Source organism: Rhopilema esculentum, chromosome 2 (assembly GCF_057945365.1).
Source record: "Rhopilema esculentum isolate cy_ngs chromosome 2, ASM5794536v1, whole genome shotgun sequence".
Lineage (NCBI taxonomy): Eukaryota > Metazoa > Cnidaria > Scyphozoa > Rhizostomeae > Rhizostomatidae > Rhopilema > Rhopilema esculentum.
The window spans coordinates 661,836-678,310 of record NC_142816.1 but is presented as its reverse complement, the minus strand read 5'-3'; the positions used below and the strand labels follow the sequence as shown (position 1 = coordinate 678,310).

Sequence of the window (16,475 nt, the reverse complement as noted above, 5' to 3'; positions counted from 1 at the left end):
TTTCATAATCATTTTCTTTTGCTATGCGGATAACTTAATTGCACCATTCCGTCGCAACTATCGGCAACTTGTTTCTTTCCCCATTTTTATTTATAATTCATTTCTCTCAGATGACAAGCTTCAGTATTTAAAAACGAGATAGCTTCTCAAGTTATTCCTAAATATTGTGCCGTCAAAAAGTTATCGCACATTATCGTCAAGGCTCTTCGACAAATTCGTTCCTCTTGGAAAACCACCCAGCCCAATAAATATGTAGGCACAATAATATATATATTTTTTTAATAATTTGTATTATGATCAAACGATACATTTTTTGTTACAGATATCGTCAATATAAGAATGCAGGATGATCCTAGCTATTATCATACCAACTCACTTGAATTTGCAGAAGTATATGCCGGACTGTGCTTGCAGAAGAAAAACAATGATCAGATTACTATAATGTGCCGTTCTAAGCAGGACTTCACATTTTTGATATTTTTATTCGAAGCCTCGTTTTTAATAAAGCTTCCATTTTAAATTAAACTATTTTATTTACTGTAAAAATTCCTTGCCAAGCTTCTTACTCTTCTATAAGAATATTTATATACTGTAGTTATTAAATGCTAGCTTTTTTACTTCTACTTTAATATTTATTTGATAAATCAGCTTGATAAATTCTTAGCAGTTAGTTTGTCTTTCAGAAAATTGGTTCACGATTGCTAAGAAGGGCGTAACATTAGTTAGTAAGTTAGTAAATTTAGTATGTTAGTAAAATTAGTATGTTAGTAAATTATGCATGTGTGAAAGCCATCTCCCTTCCCGCTCTAGTAAAGCTGTTCTTCTAATGATCGATTAAAATACATCACGATGGGTCAAATTTTTCAAAATCAAAAAGGAGTTATATGATGCAGATACACTTTCAATTTGTAATATGTAAAGGACATTAAAAAAACAAATTTGTTGTGGAAAATGCATCAGCTGGTAATGCCGTTCACCCTTCCAAGAGGATAGAAATGATACCTAACAACATCAAATCATTGTCATGTCATATCATGCATTATATTATCATATATTAATTGGTGTTTACTATTGATAACGCAGAAGCTGAAACGTTTTCTCGTCAAGCAAAACCTCTTTGAATATTCTATATTCCTATGGATTGACCTCTTAAGGTTTGTTCCTAATAGGCACATTCAGTGAAATCAGTACGAGGCTTTGATTTTTGCTTGTTTGAAGAATGCTACTATTTTCTTTGTGTGAAAGTAGTACACTTTCGTCTTACAATGAATAGGTTTTTACCTTGACAAACCTTTATCTTTGCCAATATTTCAAAAGTCAATATAGCTTTGTCAAACATGTTTTATAGCTTAGCCCATTTTAGTAATCTGTTTCTTGTATGTTTAAAAAGCATTGGATAGAGCTTTGTAATTATGAAGACTGTATTTTATGATTGATTCCCATAAAGTTAGTCAAATTCAGCTGAAGCTTATTTCTTGTTGTTGCTTTTTGTAGCTAAGTTTGACAATTTAATACAGGTTTTGAACATAACCACCTAATTATCACACTGGGGTGCTCTTTTGCTGAAGAATTGATTCTGGTGTTTGACGGTGATAAAAAGTTTCCATGAATCACTTTGAATAAGAAATAAAAAAGTTGCATAAAGTTAAAGAAATTCAGTATGTTTTTCAGCCAAATTTCACATAAAACTACCTTTTCCTGTGCTTAATTTTGTTTGTCGGGCTATCTCGTTCACTGACAGTTGATTTAAATCAGGCTTACCCAATATTAACTGGGCCTAACATCGAAGGCTGCATTAACAGAATGTTAACAATACTAAGAGCTCTTGCAACATTTCCACGTCCAACAGAAAGGAACAGAAGGCTTATAAACTGCAACTAGACAATATTTTTTATCACAGTCCCTCTAGTCCCTCACCATTAAATGAACAGGGAGCGCAAATCTTTAGCTGGTGCATTTTTTAGCCTTAGTTTATCAATAAGTTCTGATAAGTACAGAATTCCTTTTTAATTCTGTATAGAATTAATGTTTATCACACCACCTTTTTTAAATATTGTAAAGGAGTAAAAAGGTCGATTTCTATTTAAATTGAAAGCCAAGCTTCACTTATTTTAGCATAATCAAAGATGCAACCGTTGAAGAAAAGTCATGGATGTTTGAAAAATGGGCCTGGGACCACCCCCAACTATTTTCTAGCATTTCCAAGCTTGGTAAATACTTCAGGAAAAATAGCAATTTAGTGAAAAGCAAATGCTAAATCTAAGTAACACCAAAGCTGCCTAAAATACTTGAATTAGAAGCATTGTCGCTAATAGACGGCAAAGGTTATGGAACTATCATAGAGAAACTAAAACAAACACATCTGCAATAATGATTAAAAAGAGTATTTTTTCATCTCGTATGTAGAGTCACAAGATCTTGCCTTTCACTTTTACAATGCTTTTTAATGCTTTACAGATAGCTCAAATCATTTCAATCATATTTTTGGGACTAAACAAGAATATTTAATATTCTTAATAAGTAAATTTAGGCTATTGTCTTGACATTTAATGAATAAGTGTCCATTACGCTAAGTATAGTTGATTTAATACGTTCAATCAACCAGAAGTGTTGTTATGAACTGCGGCCACCTTTGTAGGTCCTACAAAACAAGGGAAGTATCATTTAGATTTAAGAACATGAAGATTACTGTCAACTGGTTTAATGCGGAATTCATAATAAGAACATTGAGTCGGGAATTCAGGCGTGATAATGGATAACAGCGCACACGAATCATGGTGTGGCTATGCGGCCATCTGTCAGGCATATTGGACGCTGCAGGATAACGATAAAAAATTTCCCTTTAAAAAGTTGCTGGTCATCGTAATATATGCATTAACCCAAGTAATTGTAGGACATAGGAGAAAAATCTTCGCATACAAGCCTTAATCTGCCACAGAAAACAAGTAATTTCCTTCAGTGTGATGGGGCGGATCTAACATCTGAGATGGATGTAAGTAGATTACGTAGCCCTCTATACACACAGCCGCTTGCATAATTCGGTGCAATAAAAAACATAGCAAATGTGACAATAACAGAAGAGAGACCCTTGCTTCATTTATGCAATCTCAGTAACTGATATGGTAGTTACAGTACCAAAAGCTTCTACTGCGTAATCACAATACCTTCAATTAGTTTGTAAACTCTGTTTGTGTGGTCCTGACCAACACAATGGTAGGAATTATAGGAACACGGCTCAAACTTCTCGGCAATGCATTTCTCGGAGGTGCCATCTTTTTCGATGCTTATCTTTGAATTTTCACCACTCCAGCATTCTCCTACAATACCATAACACAGTATAATTTAAAAATTTTGATTTAAATTCAATTTACTTTTGACACATTTCAAATTTCGATGCCTCTTTGTGTTCTCTAGCAACTCGGTGGTATGTAGATGACACTAGTATTATAAAAGCTCATTATGAAAATACAAAATATTCTTTTTTCTATCCTGATTTGAAAACAGGTAACTGTAGCTGCAATTTGGCTTTTGATTTAGCAGATTTGTAAACTGCCAATTTATGCAAAGATACACTGAATAGTATTGCAAAATTGTTGAAATATAAAATGAAATTATTACACATTTCACTATGCCCTGTCTACACAGAAAGATGACAAGAGCAACAACTATAACAAGTATGACCAGCATTACTATCATCAACATTCCATTATTCTTAGTTCCATCATAATTATTATTATTATTATTTTTGTTTTTTATGTTCATATTCATAGTCATCATTATCATTCAATTGCATCAATCTCCACAGCACCACCCACATCCCCTTACATCACCCACCACCCTTCTGTTACCCACTTCCGTCATCCCATTTTTCCCAAATGCGCTGCATTCACAACCAATCACCATCTTACATTTCAAATTCATTTACTCGTTCGTTTCATTTCCTCTGATGAAGCCCTGTGTGCCGGAGCGAAATATTAGTATTTGTTTAATTTAATTTATTTTGAAAAATTATCTTATAACATTGGATTCTCGTCGCCGTTTTGCTTTCTTCCTGAATTTTATCCTCATAATAACAATTGCATGCGATTGACCCCTTAAATTCTTGTCAGTCTGTGCACTGAGGAAGCATAAAATGGTTTTACAATCAGTCCAAACATGATCAAATAATAGCTTTGGTCTTGATCCAAATAAATCTTGTTTAGGCTTTTAATACCAAAAATTTGTAGTTAAAATTTGTAGACAAAGAATTCATTCTTCGTGTGCCGATATGCAATACACTCAGTTTTTTATAAGAAATAAGATCGATGTTGAGTACACCAGTTTCTTAATGTTCTGGAAGTTTCAATACTCATTGTCTCTTAAGAGTTTCTTATTATGATGTGATTAATTTTTTTATATGATATATTTAATATTATGATATATTTTTGATATATCCAATTTTTCATGCTAGGAAGAAATTTTAGTTAATGTTAGGAATTATTACAAAAGATGAGAGATTTTGAATCTGTTTTTTAATCTATGAAATGTTTGTGACCTTCTTTATCACGTCAAGAAATTCGCTTCCGTTCTGATTTTTATCCTTTGTGTCGTTTGTTCTAGGCCAAAGCGCAATCATGTTCTTAGGTTTTACAAAATTTTATTGTTTTCAGTTTTATCACGATTTAATACTTTCGTAATTCTCTTGCTTTGAGTCCTGAAGTTTTTTTTGACTGTCCAGTACTCGTTTCTTCAGCCGGTTTCTTATAAAAAATGAGTGTAATTATACATTGACTGAAGGACAGAAGAAACATCGTAATTCAGACAAAGATGGCTTACCAAAGAACTGAGCACCGAAATAAGTAAATCCCTTTTCTTTCACCGCTTTGGCGCATCTGCATATGAACTGAGGGCTGTACGTATCCCAATTTTTCCAGTCAATCAACTTGCCATTCCAGTTTGAAGTGGAATAGTCTCGTTCATTCATCACATATTCAGGCAAAGGACGTGGGTCAACGTTGTTGTCCTTGAAACAACCGACTGGTGCATAGGGAATATCACATTCTGTAGAAATATGACAAACAATTATTAATGCATCGTTACAACTATACATGGGGTCGTTTTTATCGGAACATCAGCTACATTCTGCAAAAAGATGACAAACAATTATTGATGCATCATTACAACCATACATGGAACCGTTTTCATACAAATACCACATTCTGCAGAAAGAAGACAAACAGTTATTGGTACATATTTATAACTATTCACTGGGCCGTTTTCATGCAAACATCGCATTCTGCAAAAAGATGACAAACAATTATTGATGCATCATTACAACCATACATGGAACCGTTTTCATACAAATACCACATTCTGCAGAAAGAAGACAAACAGTTATTGGTACATATTTATAACTATTCACTGGGCCGTTTTCATGCAAACATCGCATTCTGCAAAAAGATGACAAACAATTATTGATGCACCATTACAACCATACATGGAACCGTATTCATACAAATACCACATTCTGCAGAAAGAAGACAAACAGTTATTGGTACATAATTATAGCTATTCACTGGGCCGTTTTCATGCAAATATCACATTCTGCAGAAATATGACAAAAAGGAATTAGTGCAATAAAAAGTCCCACTTGTTATAAACCTGCTGACAATCCCTCTTGATATGTTTCTAACGAATAGAACCTTATGATTTTTGGTTAAGTTATAAGAACCACATTGAGTTTACAGGCCTATAAAAAGCGATTCTAATTACTTCAAAATACTACAACAATAGAAGTGACATTGTTTGATTTTTCATTTGATGATATTAACAGTTTTAAAGAGTGGTTTTATAAAAAGAGGTCCAAGGATTGTGACATAGATGATGATGAATCTAGATGAAACTACCATTTACGCTGATATACCTGGCTTTCTTTCACCATCAATCATAACTCTAGAAAACCTTCTCTAGAGGACTAACAACAATTACCTCTACATTTTAAAGCTAACTGTTGGCTTCGAATCCAATCTTGACACAAATGCAACAAGAAAACACAGCAATTATGCTCCTCTCTTATCTGGTTTACAGCGGCAGTTCAAATGTGTCTCCTTTTTAATTTTTCTATGGGCTCTCTTGGCATCTTCGGCAATTCCTGCAATTCATTCTTCAAAATGTGTGACTCTCTCTCCATCGATCAGCAACAAAAACGGTATCTCATTTCTAAACTTTCCAACATTGCCATCCGTACCACGTACTACATATTTTGTTGCAAAAATAAGCCATGGACAAATCCGGAATTACATCCTTTTTAACTTTGGCTGTTTTATTTTTTCTCTCAGTTTTTCATGACGATTGTTATAGTTTTTTCTTGTGAAACCAGGCTAGCCAATTGCAAGCTACGTTGTAATAGTGAAATTTGTAATTACTGATAAAGTAAGTAATTTAGCAGAGAATTTATATTCATGTGTGGATCGAAAACCATGTGAAAACCAAGAGAGACGCGTTTCATTGGCTTATCTGTTTGACACCAATCAATGAACGCTAATTTCTCGCCTAGTTGAAAAGTCCAAGAGAGGAAACGAACTTTTCCTGTCCATACAAGTCGGGATCCTTTGTTTTGATGTTAACTGAATATAATACTTCTAAATGAAAGGCGACCTTGCCTCCCCGATGAAAGGCGACCTTGCCTCCCCTGATGAAAATTTCGTCACTACACGTCTTGACACACTCTTGATTGTGAGTAAATGTTGATCGATTGCCGATTGCCAAAAACCCAATTTTTTCTATTTTTGAAGACTCTTTAGAATAAATTAAGAATACATTTAGGAATTTTATATGATTCAAATTCAAGAAAAAATGAGTTTGTCGTTGTATGTTGATCAGTGTGTAGTTTTAAAATTAAGAATTAATTGTTTGCAACAATGCAGTTAACTTGCTACACACGATGTTTTGTAGAGAGCTTGGAAACTCTCAACTATTAAAGCTTTTATATTTTGAAATGAGTTCAGTATTTCAGTTTTCCTTCACTTTTCCCACCTCTGAGATGACACGAACATATAATATTCATGCAACAGTCTTGACAATAAAGAGCAAACAAATTTTATCACAAACTTATGGTTTGCATGACAAATCAAACTGTCTGGTAATCACAAGGAACAATTTCATCTACGAAACACAAAAATATGACAAGTTTATCAAAATGAATCCAGCGTTTCAGCTGGGTGCCATCCCCCTTCCAATCGTTTTAAATGGAAACTTTCTAACTTTGACCCTTACATAGAATTTCTGAAACTATTGCATGTGGAAAAAAAGCGCTCGTGCCAAATCTTCATTATTTTGTTCAAATATAAGCCTTTTCTATCTTCTTTCAGTTTCTCTACAAACTGTGCATATCACAGGATAACTGCACCATCTTTCACTTCATAAACATTTACTTTCTTCTAAAGCTGCTAGGTTCTAGCAATAGCCTCGAATCGGTACGTGTCTGCCTTCTATGGCGGGAGGCAATACAGTATCATCCACTACAATACAGGAAGTTAACAACAAACGTTCAAAAAGACGCGACCAACCTGTAGGTGCAATTCGGTAGACATAATTAGTCGAGTCTTTTCCTGTGCAAACGGGCAGAGTATTGTCGCAAACCTCGCCAACTGGAGTAAGGCATTGTGATGACTTCTCATGCTTTTTATAATCTTTGTGGGAACTTGGTCCAGACCAACATTCACCTGCAAATTTATCAATTATTTTTACTTACATTTAGAGTTAATGTAAATAAGGATATCATAGCATATTGGATGAAATTTTACATGCAGTTGCTACTTAGATTTATCAGAAAGACCTGAAGCTTTTTCCTAAAATCAAAGATGCAAAATTTATATCTTTTTATCAATTTTTTGCTACATAGTTTCTGAAAATAGGTTTATAACACTAAGTTTATGACGCTTATCAAACATTGTCCTGGTATATTTCTCTCGATGTTACAACACGTTGTGATTTCTTGAATAACATAGGGCTGGCGACACTCTTAATTCCTAAATAATGTTACCATGAGTACCAGAGCCTCATGAATCCGGGGATAAAGTATTATTCGCAGCTGCGGTGGGAAATAATGAATAATCCTTGTTTGAAAAATTTTGCTGTGCCTAGTTTCTAACTTTATTTCTGAGACTAAAAAATGGAGACTCTGGCACCCAGGGTAAAAAAATGTTTGGCCATGTCAGTGACTCGAACCACAGATCGCGGATCTGTAGTCCTCAAACCTAACGACCGACCATCTTATTTACTTTATTTCATTTATTTTTTTTCATTAGATTCTTGCTATAAGAAAAAAAGCAAATGGTTTGTTGATAATGATCTTATAGAGAAAACCTATTATCAAAAAACAACCAAACTTGATTAATGAAGTTAGCTTTCTGTAAAGAGTCCCGAATAGGGAAATCTGACTTGGAAGAGGAAGGAATGAATGGTTAATCTGAGGATTATTATATATAGTGATATAGTCAATACCCTACAATTTATTCGAAAGTTATCTTTACCCACCGTAAAATTGAATGCCAATCATCTTGTAGCCTTTCGCAAACGCTTTTTCTGCGCATCTTAAAAGCAACGTGGAAAAACACATGCTTTGAGATAATCTTTGCTAACTGATTGTAATACGACTATTATCAAGAATTCACAATTGCTTAATTAATCTAAAAGATGTCGAAGAGCTGGTAAGACTGAAAGAACTTTGTATTGTTGTTCTTTGCTGGTCTCACAATATTATGCAATGAATATCATATTAACTTCGTTTAAATGAAATGCATTCAATCTAGTCAATTATCAAAATGAGTAGCTAATAAAATTACTTGCATTTTACATTGACAATAAAAAATAGTTGCTTTGATATCACTGGCATAAGCGGCTTATGTTTTACTGTGCTCGTGAATATGCTATTTTTAAATTTAAGGCAATTTACCAAACTAACGAATGAGTAGAAAAACGGCGAAGATTATCTTAGAATTAGGTGATATGAGAAAATCTTCATATTTTGATGAGAGCCTAACAGAGAATTTCAATGCATTTTTAACTTTTGAAAGTTTCTGATGGTGAGCAGGACGAGAAATTTTGAACAGTAGGAAAAACTAATTTTGTCGTAACTGAAATTTAAAAGGAGGGAGGTTTGGTTCCGAAAAAATCACCCTGAGATAAATATATATTTTTGGAGGCAGTATCTTTCATGTTCACCTCACTTGTCAGCCTGATAAAGTCATAAGAACAAGCGAAGAGTGTACAATTACCTGCATATAAATCCTTGCAGGTATGTGTCGTATGTCTTCCACTCAATCAAGCGACCATTGTATACATTGCTGTACGGGTCTCTTTCATTTATGATCTATAATGCATGCATATCAAACTACTAATTACTTACGTAATATCAATAACCAATATTATAAAAGACATCTTTACAAAAATATCCATCTAATTACGTCTCTGAATAAGAGTAAATTACACCAAATATCGGAAACATAGCATACTAAATCACTTTAAGTCCGATACTCTTTAGAGTATAAACGTCGAAGAATGACAGAAAGAAAGATGAAAATATACAGGTGTTGATCGAAAGTAACGTGGGAGGAAGAACGCGTTTGATTTGTTATTTTGTGGTTATCAAACTTGCATTCTTCCTCGCACGTTACTTTCCTTATACATTTTCAGCTTATTTTCAGTGTCGGACGAAAAAGGCTTTAGTATGCAATGTTTCCAGTGTTTAGAGCAATCTTCAAGTATTGCGGTAGCAAAAACTTTTTTGGAATAAGAGTAAGGTAAAAAGTGGTTAAATGCAGTTGAATGTTGATATCCGATTAAGTGAAAGGTAGTAGTTAAACGAAATTAGTCTAAGGTAAAAGTTGCTCTTTGGTTTATAGAACAGAACAGTTCTACTCCGAGTTTCACTCTAAATACCATTATCAGGCTGCTCCTTATATCGTTGTTATTATATCTAGTTTTTATGTCTCTGGAGGTATCAAAAATTCAATGCTTGTAGTTTCAATTATGTGGCAAATTACGCTTTTAATTATTCAATTACCGGCAATTAAATAAAGAAAATAATTTTTTAAGTCGGCATTTTGAAATCCGTTCAGAAAATTTGCGTAAGGTGGAATTCTTACTAAAACAAAAGATGGCAAGTTGCAAGCAAAGTTAGCATGGTTTAGAAAAAAGGTCTGCCCTTTTTCTCTATAATTGCAAGACAAATTTAGATAGTTCTGTACTGTTTTTGTATAGTTCTCGTGCTTGATGGATTTTCAGTGGTTGGAATAATGCTTCTTGAAAGTATTTTTACTTAGACCGATGTAAGATTTATGCAGATTGCTTCCTGTGTTGTCTACCTCAGAGTTGTCTATTATGCTTTTAGTCTGGCAAGCTCCATTTAGAGAGCATTGAAAGTAAAAGTCAGATGAAATCAGATAAAGGTAGGGTCCGATTAGATATTAGATGAAAGTACTCATTTTAAACAACGTTTTTGTGGTACAAAATTCAAAATTGGCTTTGAAAAAAGCAAATATTTTAGAAAATACTAAAGCTTTTCATCTGACATTCTTCAGATTATAAAACGTTAGAACATAGATCAAAACACTACAATAGGAATTATATAAATCCAGTTGTTGATCGAAATAGGCCAATCTAAAACGCGAGCACATGACTGTGGACGTTGTCCAGTCAGTGCCGCTTGCCTATTGAAAATGTTACCAATGGAGTCCAGAGGTAAAAACGCACTCCTTCTGTCTACACAATAGCGGTTTTTTCAAAGACATTTTGCTTTTATTAAAGCCATTTTAAATCATTTTAAGGAAATCAGTTGAAAATGAAAGTGTCTAAGAATCCGGGAGGTATTTAAAACGAAAATATATAAGAATATATAAACGAGAATATATAAAACGAAAGATAAGCTAGCTGCTGACTGATAGTTAGTCACAAGAAGGAAAGCTGTGGTTATAAAACTATGGATAGCAAAAACGCGATTTAGGAAATATACTATTTTCAAATCAAAAACAAATATCCAGAATCGTCGATAAACATCGAATCATAAAAAATCGAGTAGACCATCAAAACTTGTCTCAGTCGTTAATTTTAAAACTTCAACAGAAATCAAGTAATGGGTTCCAAAAAAGCCTGGTAAAGTGGGATTTACCTGTTCTGGCAAAGCCCTATTGCGTAGGTCGTCAGCAAAACATCCAATTGGCTCTACTTTGTATTTGCATTCATTCACTAAAATATCATCAACATACAAATGAATCATTTTAGCGATTGAGATACAATTAGAAACTGTGAAGTTCTAGAAACGGCACTCCAAGCCTGTTTAATAGTTTAGTTAAATAAATGAAAATAAGAATGATTTCCAACATGAAGAAAGCTGTAAACGATTTGCTAGGTGGAACGTGCTTTTTGCCAAGAAGAAGATGCATTTAGAGGGAATTTAATATTAGCCTAGGCAAGCAAAATAGTTGATTTATAAAATTAGCTCTACTTCTTGGGAGGTGGGGGGGGGGGAGAGATGCCATCCGGTAGATAGGGTGGGCGGCGGGACGCTTCGCTCATTAACAAGATTATCTTTTTTGTCTTTTAACTAAAGAATTGGCAGTGTTTTGATAACAGCGTTGATACATACGGACAGATGTCGACTGTGCACAGAAAACGTCCTTGCAGACTGACACGAGTACAAAGCCAGCAAGTATCCTACAATCAGTTAAAGAAAAAAAGAGTATTAAAACTTTCAAGACAAGTGACTTAAAATTTTAATACATTGTTAGGATGGATAAAAATTAATCAAGTGAACGTGCAAGGCATATTTTTTCCATTTTACATCATAATAATGTTAACTGTTAAACTTAGCTAAATGGATCTTTCAATCAGACACAATAAACCAAATCAATTACAACTAAAGCTTCAGGCACATGATTTATCAGTTTACGTTGGTTCATGCAAATAAACATTTAGAAGACAATAAAGAAATTATTGACAAAACTAACCATCTCGTTACAGATACCGTCATATTGTGAAATGCGACACTATGTATTTGTCTGTACTGTTCAACAATTTGTGACAAATGCGTCTAATCACATTACAATTTGATTTTAATTGTACTATCAAAAAGGAGCCTTAGGTGTTTTTTATTCAGTTTGCAGGTAGAATTAAACGGATCAATGCCTCGAACGGCGCATTACTTAACCAGTAAATGGCTGACAAGTTCACGAGAGAGAAAGTTTAGTAGTTTTACTCTGCCGTAGTTCAAAACGATGCGTTGCAGATAATGTATTTTAATATAATGAGTTTTATGCTAAGACTAGCATTCTCAACTGTTTTCATTCTATGTTGGAAACTAGTCTTTATTCCACAAAGTGCATCAAAATCAAACCGTGCAATTGCAGTCTAGAGGACTTTCATGCATGACTGGATTCTCAATAAACATTGTATTGTTTGCTGACATTGAGTCGGTGAATTAACGGCAATGTACTTGTTCTCTGTGAGCATGAATGTTAACAAAAATTTGGCAAAATTCAATAAAAGTATTGGTAACAATGCGAATTTTATCACCCTGAATATATTTCGGACAAGCACATTCAAATCGCTCTTCCATTAATGCAACTGAAGAATGCGATATATGTTTCGAGGAGCCTATATTCTTCAGTAATTTGATGTTTTTTCTTGCTACTTTTTTATTGGGAAACTATCCTTTATTATGGCCAAAATACTAGATTCATTTGCAAAGTAAGTAAGTATCGTTTAGGTGTTTAAATATGGTATTCTAGATAGGTAAGCTTTGCTATTATAATCGAAGTAGGAAGTGGTTCTTAAATTCCATTGAAGGGTTTAATAGGTCAAATTGTCGCTGTGCATGAATTATGAACTATTAAATAAGTAAGTTGTAATTGTACGATCTCACCGATCCTTATCTTTATAATCTGGATTCTTGGTTTACGGTGCCTCAGGCCATCGACACAACGAAACCTAATCTGCTGAGTTTTTGCGCGTCTTATCTCCAGCGAAATGAAAACTAACTAACTAAAAATCTAATGGAAAAGTATAGACATAAGCGGTGGTTAATTACGTAAAACAAATAAGGTGGCGTGGGAAAGGAAGGGCTAGGCCGAGTGTGAATAGTTTATGAATTTAGGTGTAGGTAGATGTGTAGGGTTAATGAGGGCCTAAACAAAAGAGAGAAAATGTTGACATAGTGATATGTTCGTAGAGGGTAGTGATGTAAAGAAAGTCCTGTAGGTAAAATATATAAAGTAAAAATGGATGGCGATAGGTCAGGAAAAATTAGAATGAATGGAATCACTACAAGGGATTGTACATCTAGGAGCAAATTCACAATAACACTGCTCTTGTAATAAAACTATTTTCGTTGGCATGAAAGGATTAAAATTAGCTTATTCTCACAAATATCAGAATATCTAAACAGTCAAGAAGATTTTATCTAAAAATGTAAAGAAAGTATTTTAATAAGTTTATAAAGTTGAAAAAGTACGTAATTTCTCCTATATTTTGGAGAAATTACTTGATGCACCCAAAGATTTGGAGAAAATCTTTGGGTGCATCAAGTATTCATCTGTTTCTAGTAATGGACCGGCCCTTTGACAATTTGCCTAAAATTGGCGTGACTTGGTGTGGCATATGATATTGTTATGCTTCGAATACCTTCGTGGATTGAAGTATGCTTTTTTAAATTCTGGGCCTGTGACTAGAAATTAATTTTCTTCCAAATGAGTACATGGAATCGAGCTGAAATGGCTGATGTAAAGGAAAACTATTAGTTTACTTTATAACTTTCAAGCACAAATTTCTTCGAATATTAAGGTAGAATATAAAATTTTAATCAATTAATGTAGCTGGTGACTTTATTCGAGTCTAGAGACAGAGTAGACTAATCAATTCGGGTTCAAAGGGAAGATACCAGGTTCTATCCTGCAATCGAGTGCTTTCAGTAAACATGCTAGTGAGGTCGTGAGTATTAAGAAGTGATCAATGTGCTGAGCAACTAGCAAAGATCAAAATATATTGTCTAACAAATTGTTTCCATTTTTCCAGGGATGGCGCCCCAGGTGGAACTGTCTACCTCAATTTTCTTTAAGAATAACTTTCATTTCATTCAAATTTTCAGTTCATTAAAAAGTATTGCAGATAAATATAAAAGGGCTGGTTGATTATAACCCGCATTACATGACATATAAGAATTAAATCTTTATAAAGATCACTTCTTCACTTTTTTCATTAAGATTTTTCTTCCTCTATGTTTTCCTTTAAAATTGGTGCTCCTTGCCTTATAAAGGACTTAGTTTCTGGGTGTGCTGTCGTTTATGGGTTTGCCGCCTCTGTTTAGAAATATCTATTTTCGGCCGAAATGACTGACGGTCCATCAAGCCACATTTTCATAACGAGTTTAGGTCTCTAAGGCAATTAATACCGTTGTTATTAAATAAAATGATTTCAATAATGTAATATTAATTAAATAATTCTAGCAAAATGAGCATGGACCTCGCCGGATTGAGTTTCCTCGCGATTGGCTAGCCCGGTACAACCATTTCTTACATTCTTAAATATATTTTATTGTCATCCATTCAGTTTTTATTATTTTGTGAGTTAAATCGATTAAAAGAAAAAAATTCTGACGATGCAAAAAGCAAACGGCATCTCTTCAATTCTCCAGCAGAAAGAGATAATGCTGTTTGGATTATGATGTTGTTAATTTGGATGTGATATATTCTTTGGTGATGGCTATCCACGTGCAAATCATTGAAAATGTTTACGAAAGAGGAGTAGATGTCTTCAAATATGCACAAGCATCTTTTTGGTACATTGCCGAGTTTAGCAACGTGATATGATGATCTTAGCCATGGATATCTTGATTCTTGGCCTTAAAGACTTTGCTACACTAGCATGCATAGCGGCAGTTGTCTTGAGAAATTGACTATATTTTGTATTTTCATGCAGTACGATCTTAGGCCGGCTTTTCGAATTATAGTCGCAAATCGCACAGCAGTACAAAGAACCTTTAAATCTAAGATACAAACATGTTATAGATAAGAAAGAAACGCCAGGACGACAGAATGGCATATAATTTAAAATTGAGTTTTGATTCCTAGTGTATCGTCCCTCTCAGGACACAGTTTGCATACAACAATCATACGGAGGAATAATTAAGGCGAACAGAGAAATCCAAAGTGTGAATTTTTTCTCTACTGACAAGAGAGCTGTTATATTCGCACAATTATCATTGGATATTAGTTCAGTTGCAGATCATTTAGTTTAGTAACAAATAAACATATTTTCTGGATTTTGTTTGATCGAAAATGTTGGTGTATAGTTTTTTGTCTTTAATTTCCAGACTGTGTCCGCAAGTAATTTTTTCCAAAGTTGTTCTTAAGTTTAAACTTTGCCGTGCAAAATTGTTCGATTTTTACCGTAAATTCTGGGGGGCTTATTGCTTTTTAGCACTTTAAAGGGGGGCTTAAAAGAGAGGGGGCTTCATAAATATTTTGTAATAAAAAATCATTTATAGTGGTAAACTAATTTTTTGTTATTTGCGAAATGAAAATCATCAAATCAGCCTTCTATATCAATAATATTGTCATCGTCATCGTCATCAATTATTTATTCTAAAATATCTTCTTGGGCCATGCCGCCTTCTGAAATCGAGCATTCGACAATGTCAACTTCATCCCTCAGAGTACCAACGGCCTGTAATTTTGGTAAAAGGCTGGGCCGTGCTTAATGCACATAAAATCTTTATCTCGCATCTGCCTTGACTGGAAAAGACATGATGTGAATGTTGACTTGATGTGAGGTATTTAACGACCAATGAAACAATGAAAATATTTGTTTTTATGTCAAGTTTGCTTATTTCAGCATTAGTGAAAGTTTTTTGGGGGGCTAAATTGAGAAGGGGGGCTAATTAATTTTTTCCTTCTGAAAAGGGGGGACAATAAGAGAGGGACCTATTTGAGGAGGGGGGGGGGCGCTAAAAATACAATTTACAGTATGTTAGATATAAAGACAAGGTAATATCGACTTTAAAACAGATATCACATAACAAATTGCTTGCATATTTAGTGATTTCGACTATTTCTTTTCAGAGACAGCCTTTGCCATAACTTTGAGCTGCTGAATCTAATAGTCTCAGTGCCATCTGTTGATGTCCTTGCCCTAGGTAAAGCAAGTTTATACATCTAATAGATAAAACATCTTCAAATAAAGTTCGATTCAGATTATTGACAGTCGGTTTATATCAGTCTAGAGAAGCTAAAAACATTTTTTGGAAAGCAGGCATTTATTTCGTTGTAGCTGATAGCAGATACATCTTTGCTTTTTATTCAAAGTACACGTTCTTGATTATTGCTTATTTTATTAGCCAAATTGTTTTCATGGAACATTCATACAGGTGAGCAATAACTTAAATGAAACTTTATAAACAAAGTCATTGTTAAAGGTGTATTCATGTATGTTGATTTGCGATG

The 16,475-nt window shown here is 34.0% G+C and overlaps 2 protein-coding genes across 3 annotated transcripts in view; one reads left to right on the top strand and one right to left on the bottom strand.

The window, feature by feature from the left end:
* LOC135695356 (uncharacterized) overlaps positions 1 to 3,318 on the top strand; it is a 31,985-nt gene extending 28,667 nt beyond the window's left edge. For both annotated transcript variants that reach the window (XM_089110523.1, XM_089110524.1), the window contains exon 24: positions 323 to 3,318. In XM_089110523.1, the coding sequence (XP_088966649.1) occupies positions 323 to 519 (197 nt within the window). In that variant the 3' untranslated portion in view covers positions 520 to 3,318. The remainder of the gene's footprint in view (positions 1 to 322) is intronic.
* On the bottom strand, positions 2,369 to 12,145 carry LOC135695357 (uncharacterized). The gene is made up of 9 exons (XM_065214428.1): positions 11,988 to 12,145; positions 11,627 to 11,694; positions 11,150 to 11,226; positions 9,258 to 9,352; positions 8,518 to 8,573; positions 7,548 to 7,703; positions 4,816 to 5,040; positions 3,165 to 3,317; positions 2,369 to 2,641 (listed from the first exon to the last, which is right to left on the bottom strand). Exons 1-9 carry the CDS (start codon positions 12,008 to 12,010, stop codon positions 2,598 to 2,600), a joined length of 897 nt encoding a protein of 298 aa, XP_065070500.1. The 5' UTR covers positions 12,011 to 12,145; the 3' UTR covers positions 2,369 to 2,597.
* Positions 12,146 to 16,475: the final 4,330 nt, after the last annotated feature.